This window comes from Ceratina calcarata, unplaced genomic scaffold (assembly GCF_001652005.2).
Source record: "Ceratina calcarata isolate Rehan_Ccalc_2016 unplaced genomic scaffold, ASM165200v1 scaffold525.2, whole genome shotgun sequence".
Taxonomy (NCBI): Eukaryota; Metazoa; Arthropoda; class Insecta; order Hymenoptera; family Apidae; genus Ceratina; species Ceratina calcarata.
Window position 1 is genome coordinate 1,267,706 of NW_017176396.1, and position 14,889 is coordinate 1,282,594.

General features: G+C 45.3%; 1 protein-coding gene across 1 annotated transcript in view; it reads right to left on the bottom strand.

The window, feature by feature from the left end:
• Positions 1-351: 351 nt before the first annotated feature.
• The window catches only part of mirr (iroquois-class homeodomain protein mirror), a 33,662-nt gene continuing 19,124 nt past the window's right edge, over positions 352-14,889 (bottom strand). The window contains exons 3-5 of the mRNA XM_018030345.2: positions 13,448-13,560; positions 3,061-3,365; positions 352-2,949 (exon numbers count right to left, since the gene is read on the bottom strand). Coding sequence (XP_017885834.1) covers positions 2,018-2,949; positions 3,061-3,365; positions 13,448-13,560 — 1,350 coding nt within the window. The 3' untranslated portion in view covers positions 352-2,017. The remainder of the gene's footprint in view (positions 2,950-3,060; positions 3,366-13,447; positions 13,561-14,889) is intronic.

The following is a 14,889-nucleotide window of genomic DNA, read 5'->3' on the forward strand; positions in this document are numbered from 1 at the left end:
TCTTTTGTTCCCTCTTTGTGGTACTCGGTGGAATCCCTCTGGCGCGTATTGTCTCTCGATACATGCGATTAGCCGGTGGCCAGCATAATCATTCGCGTTCCCGTTTCTCGTTTCGCGAGTCCGATCGTTAAGAAACTGTCCACTCTTAACTTAACCCTCTAATGTCGGACATAAACAATGCAAATAGTATTTTAAAAGACACTTGGTTCTTAACGTCTCAATTCTTTTTATTAAAAATCGTCAAATCTGAATTATTGTATATAAAAATGTAACGCAAGGACTGTCGTTAATACGTCAAACACGTATCTACTGAGCAATTATTAAATTGTTAAAAAAAAAATACATCCTTGATTACTCACCTTTTCCCACTACATACTTGTAAAGCTATCGGAGTTTTTTCTCACAGATCGACGGACCGGATGATCGATTGGAACAAGGGGGTAAGGAACAATGACTACAGCTCAAAGACATTCTCTCTTTTTTTTATAATGATTCGTTTATTGCGAAAGGACACAGTCTGCGGGCCATCTGCCAATGTGGCATCGTGGCGAGCTCGCGTGAAATTTTGGACACGAATGACTAAAAGGTGATGGCGATCGTTCACTCTCGACATGACATGATATGTTGACGGTTAACGTTGCGCCTCGCTGCTATACACGAGAACAACATCTTCGGTTACCTGCGCGCGGTGATCAAGTATAGCGCATACGTTTCCTCGCCCTTCTGTAAAAGCGAAGGGCGTCGCTGAAAGGTTCGGGCGCAACGCGAGTTCCAGAGGTTCTGTCAGATTACGGAGTTGGGCACGTTCGACGAAAAAACCGCGTCGCTCGAAAGGAAAGAAAGAGAGAGGAAAAAAAGGGATTGGGATAAGAGAGGAGGCAGGAAAGAAACGCGTCGCGTGTACGATTTTTATATCACCTTTTCACGCGTTTTATATATCACGATTAGCGACAATATTCTGCGGGTTCGTCGTCTTACGGGGAGCGCGCAACAGCAATAAATAAATAATACTTACGAACGGAGAGGAACTCGTGGTGGCGAGTTTCCGCGTCGTTCGTTCCAGGCGAGGGTCGCGCTCCGCGCACGTGTTCCTCCGTAATCTGTCATACGGCGATCAACGATCCATATTTCTCACGTCATGATCGACCGAGCCGACGTGAATCGATAATATTATAAACATTGCAATAACAATAATAATAATAATAATAATCCATAATAATAATAATAATCATAATAATAATAATCGCTGTCGTCGTTAGTATGAATTATGATCTCAATTATTATAATAATAATATCGGTGCCTACTCTACATACAATACATACACTGGCCGGACGCTCTCTACTGGGCCCTCTCTACTATTTACAAACGCATAAATAATTATTAATTATTATCGTGTGTGTCTGTGTGTATTTATATATATAATATACTTTATATATAATATTAATGTCGTCGTAGTAGACACGCCTAGGATATCTGTATCTTGCTTTCTTTTTTTTTTATCATTTACCTTTTAAACCGCAGATTAGCTGCCCTAAGGAAGAGATAAACGGGTCCTACGGGATTTCTCCTTCTGTTTCCTCTCCTTCGCCTTTTCCTTCCCACGTTTCGATTTTTCCCTTCCTCGAGAAGAAGCAGGAAAATAATTGCGACGAAGGACCAGAGAGAGCAGGAACTAGGAGGGCGATGGGGAGGGTAGCACGGTGAGTCCGAAAGACGAAGAGAGACAAACTAGGAACGATGGACAGAGGCCAGGGGATGATCCGAAGGCATGGGGGAGGGGCAGTATTTTATACCTAATTTCATGTATCTCGTTCCGACTCGCTTCTCTTCGCTCGATTACTGTACACTAATTACAAGGGTTGTAGTCTCTGATTATTGTCATCCACACCAAACACTGGCGCCGCGCGGAACGTCTCCTGCGCGGGCGAGAAGCTCCCGTTGCTCGAACATTATCTCGATTCGAGCGAATTTGTTTCAGTATACCTAAGTCCGTCGTGGTCCCGGTACACGCGGGAATCACACCCTGCCGGGTGATTTGAGCTCCTGCGTGGACGGCAAGCTTCCGCTCGGATGGGGCGACTCACCGGACCCACCGGAAGACGCCGTCGACGAGGAAGAAGGAGACAAACCGGAGGTGGCGGTGGTCAAAAGCACGCCGGGTCCACCGGGAGCACCGGTACCGCCGTTAATCGTGAAAGGTTTAACGTTACCGCTCGCTGAGACGGTCGAAGAGGAAGACGTTAGTATACTGGGCGCCGTGGATGGCGGCATCACGCCGCTCAGTCCGCCCAACGTCCTCGAATACGTCTCCAGTAGGGACATGTCGCCGGACCCGAGGTGAGACGCGCCGTACAGATTTCGATAGAAATCCGGATGATGCCGGACGAACTGCGCTCCCGAGTGCATCGCCGGGTGCAGGGGGTAATGGGGTGGTAATCGACTGGCCAAAGGACTCACCAACTTTCCACCTCCGCCGCCGCCACCTCCAGCGACTCCTCCACCTGCCCCGCCGCTACCACCGTAAGGAGACGAGAGACCAGCCATTGTCGTCGGCGTCGGACTCTGCTGCTCGCCGTCCTTACTCGCCATGTCGGCCAAGGACCAGATCCGCGGCTTCGTGGTGACTCCGCTGCCTGTCGACGACGCAGTGGTCGACGCGGGTAAGTGGTGACTGCTGGGTGGCGTACTTTCGGGTGACGGATGACGTAACAAACGGCCGTGAGAGGAAGCGAGGTACGCCGGATGCTGGAGCTGCAGAGGATGCCTGGGCTCTCTCTGATCGTAGAGGCACTCCGGACTATCTGGACCACTGTCTGCTCGCGATTCGCTCCACTCGCTCTCGGTTCTACCTTGAACACCCGCGGACCCACCGCTAGTGCCCAGAAGGTCCATCCGGTGGGCCGGTCGCTCTCCGTCTTCGCTCGACCCGGTGCCCGAGTCCTTTGAATCTGTGGACAAAGAACAGGATTTGTCTACGAGCGATGAAAAGATGGTACTCGGATGGTTTCGTTCGAGGAAAGGAAAGGGTGAAGGCGAATCGGATTCGTTGCAGTATTTACCTAGCCGGTCCTTCTCGTCGACGCTCTTCCTTCCGCTGTCATCGTCCTCGTTGTTGTTATCCTCATCCTCGACCCTGTTCCTCGGTTCCCACGTCATCTTGTTCTCTTTCTTCAGTCGTCTCCGCGCGTTCGCGAACCACGTGGACACTTGGGTCAGAGTCATCTTCGTGATGATGGCCAGCATAATTTTCTCGCCCTTCGTCGGATACGGATTCTTCTTGTGCTCGTTCAACCAGGCCTTGAGCGTGCTCGTCGTCTCTCGTGTCGCGTTTTTCCGTCTGGCACCGTTCAGATCCATGCCATAACTGAAACAGAGCAAACCAAGCGCCCACTGAGTCCCAGGATCCTTCGATCTCCTTCGTTGCATTATCGATTTTAGTCTCTCAAAGGCTAACAACTTAAACGAATCTCATTCCGTGGCTTCAGTCACAAAAAAAAAATACTGCGAGAGGTCTCGCGGCAGCGAATTGAGCAAAGTCTTTAATAGGAACCACTTGACGAGCAGACAAGAGAGTCCATCCTTTTATTAAGTCCTTCGACGTCGACCACAGTTCTCATCGTCGTCGGGTATACGTGACCCGGATATAAGACAGCGGAGGACGTACACAAGTTGGGAGACGTTATACGAGCGAATTGGATAACAGAGAGACATATACAGGAGGAAGGAGAACGAGGTAGACAGAAGAGGAAGGCAAAGCCTTCGGTGGTAGTTCGTGTCGGAAAACTTATCCAATCGTGAGGCTCGTTACGCCTTCCTCCCGTGGCTCCGGTATAAAAGTCCGAGTCCTGTTCGGTTAGAAGAACGATATAAGCGGGTAGCTACTACTTTCATCCCGAGAGCAGATCTCTATCTAACGGTTTAAGCTCCTTTCCTTTCATCCTGGTCGTAGAGGAGTGGAGTGGAAAGAAAGGAGAGAGCAAGAGAGAGTCAACCGCGTTTCTCTCCGTTCGTCTCCCCATCGGACCAGAGAGACCGACCCCCTGGGATCCCATTACTAAAAGACTAACCCTTATCAAAGATTAAACTTCGGTATAACTGCTGAATCGACGGGATCGAAATTAAATTTTCCGTCGGCGAACGCGGCTGGAAGAGATGCTTACTTCCTTCCTCTCTTACTCTGTTTCATTTACCACCGATGACTATTCTTGGCTCCCTTCCTCGTGCTACCATATCTCGCGACATGCTTTTTCCGACGTTGTGGTCTTTTTTACATTATCTATCTAGTCTTCCCTAACCGGAACTTTTACAAACATACATAGATACTATTAATCACATTAACTGTGCTAGATACCAACAAAATTGATGTATACGCATTCGAAATTCGGAACGCTTTGGTTTCAAATTATTTAAAGTAAAACGAATTTATGAACTGACATAAATGACAGGACGTCCATCACGTAACGGAAGGTACCGTGGATTCTGATCCGACAAGAAGAAGGAACACCTTCCTGACAACTGCAGCCGCCATTATTGAGCTTTATTTTCACCCCCTTTCGTCGTAAGTACGCGCGCGAGAGGAAAGAGCAGGAGACGCGGAGGATGGCAGAAGAGTAGCGTGTGTGGACGCGCGACTGACGTGTTTCGAGGGGGCGAAGGGCGGTCGCGACGCGACGGGGCGAGATGGGAAATTAATAAAACTGTCACTTATCTACCCAACCCCGTAGGAGCAAGCCTACGCAACACGCTATCTACTGGCCCTTCCATCTTCCTTCTACCCCTCTAACTTTTCGGGCCGGTTGTTCCCTTCGCGGTCCGATCTGTCTTTCCATCTCCCTCTCACTCTCCTTCTCTCATCCCCCGCCGTGCACACGGGATTCACAGCAGCTGAAACGAGGCGCTAAACATTTCAATTTGGCATCGCAGCCGTCTCCTCCGATGGGTGTGTAGAGAGGGCACATTCTCGTACGCACATTTACAAGAGAATTCTCCTATCCATCCGGCCGAGGCGTGGGTCGAAGGCCTGTACACACGCGCGAGCAGAGCGAGGAGAGTCCAGGAGGAGGACGATAGAAGTAGGTGGTCCACGAGAGGCGAGCACACGGAGGTGAAACAGAGAGGACCGGGATGAGATGGGAAAAAGAGAGAAAGAGGGCGAAGGGAGGATGGCTTAACCCCGGTCTGTTTGCGACGAGCAAATGGCGTTCTGCAGTTATTTTAAAATTCAGCCGGATGGCAGGGGGCGCGGATCGGATTAAAAAATCAGAGTGGAAGCTTGTTTCTCATGATAACAGCCAGCCGCCCCCGAGAGCGGGAACTGCTGCTTTCTACCGATTCCGTCTCCTCCTCCCTGCCAACCACCCTCCTGCCACCGTCGGGTTGTCGAGTCTCCATATCTCTCTCTCCGCCTCTTCCCTGTCCACAGTCTCTCTCTTCCGCCATTCACTCCGTTTCTCTATTTCCTTTCCTTTCTCTGCCCGGGCCACCGCTCCAACTTTTTCTCTTCTCTCTGCACGCTTCTACCTATCTATCTTTCGCCCCAGTATCATCACACACACACACACGTATACAGACACAACCACGGAGGCGCATTTTCGTGGACCGCTTTAAAACGTTAACCCTTTCCCAGTATATCTATATACAGATCGTATTATGTGTATACGCGCATACGTATAGCCAAGTATAATCGTACTCTCTTTCCTCTTCTCGCTCGCAATAGGGGATTGATCGCATCAAAACTGCTTGTCTCCAGAGCGATTGCTAATCGGCCCGTCCTCCTCTTCCCGTTTTCATCCTCGCGCTTTTGTTACCATTTCTCGCACCCCCTTCGTCAATCTGCCTACAGTTCCCATAGGGATAATATTATCAGCCTTTTCCTGTTGCCCAGCCGTCTGCAGGCATTTTATCTAGTTACAATTCCTTTCACAGGAAAATCAGTAATAATTAAGTTTTTTAAATATAAGTAGTAATATAATACGATTGTTATAATGCAAGGGAAATGATCGCACGTGAGTCTCTCAAAATGTGGATACATCGTCAATTGTCAGATTTATACAGATTCTACAGTAACACGATCTCTGTTGATCTCGATTCTCCAGAACATCGTGCCGTTGTGTTACCCTCGGTAACGATCCAAGCGAATCAACCATTAAGTCTACTGAAACGGCCATTTCTCGCGACTCACGGCGGTTAAACGTAAACGCGTTTGTCATGGCGCAGCCTTTAAGGGGGATAAAAACGGGGGTGAGTGACCATGGCCAGTTCGAAACGAGGCAGGTGTGCGGGGCGCCTGTGACGGCGGCGGCTCAACCGACTCCGCCCCTCGTTACCGCTGGTAACTAGGGGTGATATCCGACTTCTTTCCTTCCTCTCCACCGTTCTCACGTTACTATCGCCCGTCCCCGTAGCGCCCTAACGTGTATCGTCGACGCACACCTTTTCCCAGGTAGGGCTCCGCGTGCTTCGCGTTTTATCAACGAAGGTGCCCGCAGCCATTTCGGTGACGCCATCTTCCCTTCGGTACAAAGATACACGTACTCGGTTCGCGTGCATATGCATACAGGTAAGTACATAAACGTGTGTACACGAAACGCCACGCTTCCCCTCAAAGCACGCGTTCACTCACCTAGAAAGCAAAGAACCTTCCTACCTCGTGGTCGCGTTTCGGTTTAATCAACCGCGAAGCCACGCCAACCTTTTGCGCGGTCCCCTTTCATCTCTGTCCAACCGCCAACGCTTGTTCACCGCCCCGGCCTAAGGGAATATCGAGTGTGCGCAAACCGAATTGGATTTGATACTTTCTTCAGACAATTTACAGGCAAAGTCTATCAGACAATTTTAGAGACAACAAGAAGAAGAGATAATGACTGCAGGATAACGAGATTCGTTTTTCGCTACTTATATTCCTAGTTTTAGATCTTGCGTACAAGTGAGTGGAAACGTCGATTAGGGTTTTCACTCGATTTACGCAACGGACCGAGCAAACGTTAAGGAGTTTTGTTAGAACCGAGCCGAGACTCGCCACAGTACAAGCGAGAAAGTTCTGCGTACGCGATGACAGTCGGTCGTTCCACATCCAACTTTATTACCAGTTACCCGCGACGTGACAGATCGATCGTAAACCGCGCGCTTGTGCGAGCCGTGCGCGCGTGTCGAAGATTGCCGCCGGTCTACAGAATAGGACATACACGTACGTATGCATACCTACGTGCACCCGCTCGCATCCGCGCGTACACACACGGTATAACTCTCGTAATAGAGATTATACAATCTCTCCCTCGGTCGGAGTTTCTATAAAATGATACACAGCCCGCCACTTTGTCGCGCGATCGTTTAAATCCATCAACGGCTCGCCGAACTTGTATAGGAGCTGCGATTAAAATCAGCCGCTGATGAATTATCGAGATTACCCGCCACGGCTTTCATTCCACGGCTAAATTACTGGAATTGACAGAAGCCAGAAGAATTGAGGGCGTCAGAAATAGACTTGCTTACAGCTTTTTAAATTTTTAATACTTTGTTGGGTGCTTAAGAATAATTTAAGCCTAAGCAAACGTAAATTCAAGTCTAATCCTTTGTAAATTTCGCATATATAATACAGACAATCCTTCCTTAGGCTATCAATTATTTCTCGGGATTTTGACACGCGTGATAAGATTCCATTCTCTTGCAAAGAGAATATGGGGGCGAGACTGAGTCATTAAATCCGGGCGGAGGATTTAATCCGCGTCTATTAAGGCTAATGGGAAAAAGCGCGAGGAGGCGCGGCCTGGCGGATGGACGAAACGCTGTCATCCGCACGTCGTCACGTCGCGGCGGAGTTTCAAAAGCAGAAGTGCAAGGAGGGCGGACACGAGACGAAAAACGCGTGTCCCCGAGCTTTTCACAGGCGCAACCCTTGCGGGACAAAAAGCACCCCGGCTGGGATCCGAAACCGGGTCATTAAACGGCCGTACATCATCGCGGGACGTGACACGTCCTGAACGACTGGGCTCATTAGACCCAGGGATATTCCCAGTTCGCGTTGTATCCGAGTTCAGGGAACGAGCCTCCCGGGAATGTTACCGAGAATGAATTTCGTTCCCTTTAACACAATTGTCAACGTTTAAAAATCGGTAGAACGAAGTGGCACTTCAGATTATAATTATTAAGAATTTCACGATATTTCTAATTTAAATCTAATCTCTCAAAATCAGGTTACAGTAATATGGAACAAATGTAAGACATTTGTGATATCAATTGGAATTTTCAATCTCGACTCGATGATCGTATAAAACAGGCGTAGTTCAGTCTTGAACTTAGAAACGAGCGTGGAAAACACGGCTGATCAAGGCTATAAACTACAGAGATTTCAAAATATAGACACGGAAACTAACGGAGTTGCGCATTCTGCGTAGGTAAAGGGTATCGGAGGACAATCTTGTTAAACGTCTGACCAGACGTTGAATCAAGCGCGCGCCGGTTCGATTGTATCATAATGCGATTGCCGCTAGCGAAGACGGCAAATATTTGGCGTGGCTTTCAAAAGGGGTTGGCAGCGAGTAGTACTTACTCGCTAACCAACGCGTAAATCAAATAAGCGATCTTATCGTTCCGGCGCGCATTTAGTACACTGGCCGCTGGCAACGCTAAGCGGTTCACGATAGTAGTGAGTCGTCAATGATAGTATCGCTTCACATTTTGGTAAATACATGGTTAGATAATGCGCACAGTATGTTCACTTTCGATACTTAAACCTATCTGACTGACAAAGGTGAAATACAATGTACGTTTTAGAATCGTACAGGGACCTTTCCGTGTAAAATTTCTGTTTAATCTTATCAAATTAGTGGGAAGCAAACCGAGTTAGCGTCGAAAATCAATTCGACTGATACCCAATTTCCGTTCATGATCGAGTAAAACAAAATCGAACGCCTTCACTTTTTCAATTATTGGAATAAATTTGTAGTGAGGTAATCTCATTTATAGAACTCGTTAATTTTTTATTACCTGTTATCTGTTTCAAACTGTAATTTAATATGAAACATATATACTAATTGGTACATTAATAAATAGGAACAGTAGCTTCATTTATAAATTTAATCTGCAAATGACATTTCAAGATTCACTATCGATTCCTCATTTTTTATATTACGGAGTCGAATTTATTGCGTACGTGGATTTATTACACGAGAATAAAATCTTTTCTCCAGTATCACCATGTTCGTAACTAGAAATCGACTCGCGCACCTGTTTCGACGACGCGATTAGGGATTCGCGGGTCGTTCGTATGTCCTTAAACGCGGCTGAGGTTCGCAGCGCGTGCCGACACATCGGTCGTTGTACGGACGCGCTTAATAATATACGGACATACTTAATAATACGTGTCGATTTCGTCGTAGTCGTCGATCAGCCGGTCGGGCGCGGCTTCGACCGAGAGGGAAGTCGAAACCAGGCATAGGAACGCAGCGCACGTAATGCGCACTCGTATGTATGTAAGTACTTACAACCGCGCGAGGTGCGCGCTCGAGCTACACGGTTGTTTCTTATTGTTTACCCTATATGTCCCCGGAAGCAGGGCCAATCCACCGGAAGGACGAGACCGTTAACCCGTACGATCCCGGAGACCTCGCGGTCGTGCATGCCAACGTTCTGCATTATCGGCATTTTGTATGCTCATGTCAAACGCGCCTCGGGCATAGCATCTCTCTTTTTCTTTCTCTTGACTCTTGTCACCTTGGCGATTTTTTAATCACTGGTTTTAATAAATATTCTTTGAATAAAAGAATCGCTAATTATCCATTGTGGAGTTCTCACAATTCTCTAATAATTAACAGGGTTGATTCAATTTTCTACGACACTGTGGGTTACTGTTTTTCATTTAGTGACAAAGAATCAGGAATGCTGTTGGTAGACGATTAACGACTTCGTGTTGCGTAAGCGCTAGTAATTCTAAACGGTTCATGCTTATTATTGATACAATAATTTATTGTTACATGCACGTCGACTTAGCGTTATTAATCACTTCTCCGGGAACAGAGTTACGCATGCTTCCTGTGACAATGTGGAATTAGTGTCGGTTGACATAAAAAATAAATATTGCACCCAGCTCTTATTTACATATTCATCTGAAAATAAGTCTTGATCAAGTATCATGTGACCGGAAAACGGACGAAGTAGATTGATCGATTTTGTTAAAGATATATGGACCCTCATATAAAAACAATGACAAAGCATTGAAATTTTAACTGGTACTAAATATTACAATGAAACACTGTACAAAATTTATAAACTATTAAAAAAGTTATTACGTATTAAATTCTCATGTCGAATCACAGAATTTTGATTTCATTTATGGAAAAATATGAATACAGTAATAACAGAATTTTGTAATTTAGTATAATTCTTAATACATGATTTAAGAATATGTTAAAGCTCAAATAATGTCAATTTCGAGGATATTATTTAAGATATACAATAAAAAGTATGTAAAAGTAATAATTACAGAACGTTAAAAATTCCTTTTAACCGAGAAGAGCAGGACGAACAACTTTTTAAACCTCACTCCTCTATAATTATTATCATCTTTTCTAAAAGTTTATTACATGTCTTAAACTTTTGGCAGAGATTTTACGACTCATACAATCTTAAGAATAAAAAAAACCTTGTACGTTAATTATTTATTAAGTGAACGCGACCGATGGAAGGTATGTAAACGTGTTCGTTGTTTATGAAAATACATGGATATGTAAATGGTAATGGCCGGCGATGAACGAGTTTTGCTTAACTACAAACTACTCAGGCGTACATTATCCTTGCTTTTTAAGTAGCGTAATTAATACGCTAAGTTATTCGTTGTCTCGATAAGCGGCGCGACAGCACGTGTTGTTGTCGCTGACAGAGGAAAATTGATTCCATTAGTATCTCATCGAGTTTTGAATTTGATCTCGATTTAATCGAATCACCGCCCATTATCTCTGGCCACGTGCATCAATTAACGTATATTTATATCTGCTGATTGAATTAAAAGAGGAATCAAGAACATGGAAGGAGCGGTGTTACGGCCGGCTCGACTTATCTTGACAAATGAAATGGCGAGAAATTAAAACGTATCAATCAACACCGCGGCAAATTTAAGCAAACACTTCGTGTAACATTCGCTGTTAATTTTCTAAGAATAAAAATCACCAGAGAAAGGAAGTGACACGAGCCTGTAACAAAATCAAAGATAACACAGGCGAAGTAAATCTCGTGGCTCGCAGGTGCATCCTCGGATCTTCCGGTAATTGTTATCGTTCGGCCGGGTGGTTCCGGTGCGGTAGGTCTACCGTAATGGAAGACCCGGTGCCCGCCGCGAGCCGACCAGACCGAATGGATGCTAAGCAAGCTGTAGTACCCGATCGCTTCCTTGCATACGAAGCAGTCTCCGACCGGAAGTGCGTCACGCGCGGTGCGACGGTGTATAGATTCCACGAGGTGACAACGCAACGACGACGTTGTCACCAGGTCGTTGGAATACGTGATCGCGAGATCATCCGTCCGAACCGTTTCTCTAGAATCTTCTCTAAAACCGATTGGAACCGCCGATATCGGTCAGACGTCTTTTATCGTAATTGCAACTTTATTTACGCATTCATAGAACAGAGAAACAGAGATTAATGCGTTTTTGTTATAAGTATAATATATGACGGGGCATAAGTCGCTATTTAGATAATTAGTAATTTTCTTGTTTACAGTATATTTCTTTTCCTTTCTTTAATCAGAAATTAGAATTAAGAATATGGAAGTTTGTTAGAGGAGGATTAGATATCGTACAGCGAATCAAAATCGTGCAGTTTTTTTTAAGTGTCCTCAATTTGTTATACGTAGGCAACGTATGCGACGTTTTAAGTATAGTGCCGATTGTATTAAATCGACGAATGAAAGTAAAATTATTGCGCGAACGTAGCTGCTTCCTTTTCTGTGCTAACGCATATTATCCCTCCTATTGCATTTCATTGTATGTGACACGGCACCCTGTTTCTAATTGTCCACGATTACCGATTCCATTAGCGAGTCGTAAAAGCACGGTTACAAATCGCTTTGGGGCGTTTTAATTTCGCGTCCCTACAGACGCTACGCCGTGGCAGTAACAAGCGGTGATAACGATACGAGAGCGAAATATCGGAGGGACGAACGTAGTAGGGAACGAGTAAAAATTGAAAAATTTTTTGAACGAGTGAGCGGAAACGTAGACGAAAGATGACAAGGGGCTAATTACTGTGGATGCTCGGTGGTCAGCTTTCTTTTCTCGACATCTAGCTGTCGACAGGCAGCGACTCCGAATATTTGTAATCTCGGACCGGAGCGGACGATATCACCCCGGCTACTGATTTATCAGAAAGGGGCGAGACCTTTCACCGGTGACACGCGTTGACCGATTCTGAGCGCGAGAATAAAAACGCCCAAGGCGACAGTCTCGGGTCAACGGAGCGCTAATTTATTGGAATGTTTATGTGTTGGCGAGTTTATCGGCTAGCTCAACCGCGAGAGAGCCAGCGCCTGTTAGTTACTGGTGAGACGCACGTCAGAGTGTGTCAAAGGGGTAAGGGAAAAGACGCCGGCCGCCTCTAACTCTTCTCTTCTTTCTCTAAATTGTCGAGATTTCGTGCGAGAAGCCAGGCACGCGTGACGCCAAGATTCGAGAGACTAGGTTCAGATAATTCCGGTATGGAAAAACTTTCCGTGCGATGTCACTCGGTTTATCCGATGACTCATCGAGGAAATAAAAATGATAAACAAATGATATGCAAATAGTAGGAAGTAGAGAAATTTAAGACACGAGCTTCTTCCTCGAGAATTGAACAAGATTTGTCCGCTCGATCACAATACTGTTCTAATAATTAAAATTATTATGGGTTATACTTTGATTACGTTGGAAGATTTTTTATACGGTATTATTCTATTTAAAATCCTTTAGAGACCGTCTGGACTTTTAAATACGCAATATTTCTTTCTAAATCGTCTATAAACGTGATCCCCTAATTGCCTGAAGTGATACTCGCCATTTAGGATTTGGCACAGATACCACTTTGACAGGGAAAGACATAGGCTTTCCCAGTAATAATCCGACCTTACCGCGTTTTCCCAAATACGTGACAGTGTGTCTTAACTCTCTCATGAAATAAAATCTGTTGGGTTCCATAGTTCGATTTTAAAAACTATCGTGCAAAGAGAAAAGACATTTCTAATATTAATATCCGAAGATATCTTGTTACTCTTCAATTTTACTAATGTGCTCTAAACAAAATATCAGTTTTTCCTATTTAATCGAAATTTAGTAAATGTAGTTGATTTGTAATTCATGATTTCCTTGTCGGTACACCTCTAACCCTTCCTTATCAATTTGCAAATGCGACTTGCATTCAATATCGCACAATACGTATAATCTCCATCGAGAAATAGATACGATAAATGATTCCACAAACTCACCCATTGAAGGGGTAACTGGCGAAGGCGGCGTCGTAAGGGTGGTAGACGGATGGGTAAGGCCACGCAGCCGTGGCTCCAACGGCAACATTTTCCTTTAAATCGAGGCCACCAGCCTGCAAAGTGAAACCAATTATACTTGTTAATAACGTGGCAACGCCTCGCGTGTAATAATTAGCTGGGGTAATGAAAAAATTCTAATTCCCCTACTGATGTACGATTAGCCAGCCAGTCATCCGACTAGTCAACCGAGCTAGCCGGCTAGTCGGAGGCCGTTTCGAATTGGAGCGACCCGTTCGCGTTCAACTGCAAAACGAACGAAACGCAGGAAAACAGCTGAGACTGTGGCTGTGTTATGATACTGCCTATCATACGATTTAGAAACGGTTTTGAAACAATGACAACTGCGGGACTGACAAGGGTCAATTGAATAAACGATGTTTTTTTTTTAAAAAAAAAAGATTATCCATACGAATGTGTGAAACATTCATGAAAAACAGAATATCAATTAATACATACGTTTGTCGTTCATGTAAAACATGTACAAAAATAGTTACTAAAACACGGAACGTCTGCTCAGCTAGTTGAAATGTATGTAAGTGCATCTGTACACGTCAAGTTTTTCTAAGGTTGGTTTAATCGTCGCCACAGGCGAGGCGATCGATCTCCAATTCAACTGCGGTAATGAGAAAAATAGCTGACAAAGCAGCGATAATAATAATTAGAATCGATGGGTACCGTCGTTGTTTGTTTCTGTAACCCCCGACTCCATATATCCGGCCGCATTTAAATCTCCATCAACCGGTAGAATAATAGAAGCACAGAACCCTTCCCCTCCTCTCCTCCTATCAGCCTCTCTGTCCTTCCTCGTTCCGCGTGCATTAGTCTCGCACTAATGGCATTAATTATACGTCGTGTTCAAACGGCGCAGTCATCGCGCGGACTGGTGTAATTAGCACTCGAAAATAGTGGACGGGACCGAGAGATTCGAGCGATGAAGGAAATTCACGCGCGCTACAACGTGTATTTCGAGACGATTCGGAAACGTTGTTCGACCCCTGTAATTTCACGTGTTTAAACTGTACTCAAAACCGTGCCAGAGATCCACACCAGCCGGGAGCGAATATCCTAAAATTCGACCGTTTAATCATTGCTCGCTGCTACCAGTACCGATCCTCTAATTAGAAATTGCTCAATTCATTCCGTTGTTAAATTTACCCCTATTAAAATTGACATCCTTCATCGTGTAATTCCAAAAATATTATAGCTGGCACAATCAATGATTCTAACAATTGAAAGACCAGAAGTCACGATAAACTCACTATACCACTAATCCATACTTAAGGATGTATTGGCTATACAGTCAATCCCAAACGTTTATGCACTTTAGAAACGCATTTTTTAAAAAGAAATCACACGTCGGAAGAACATTGCTAATAATAAAC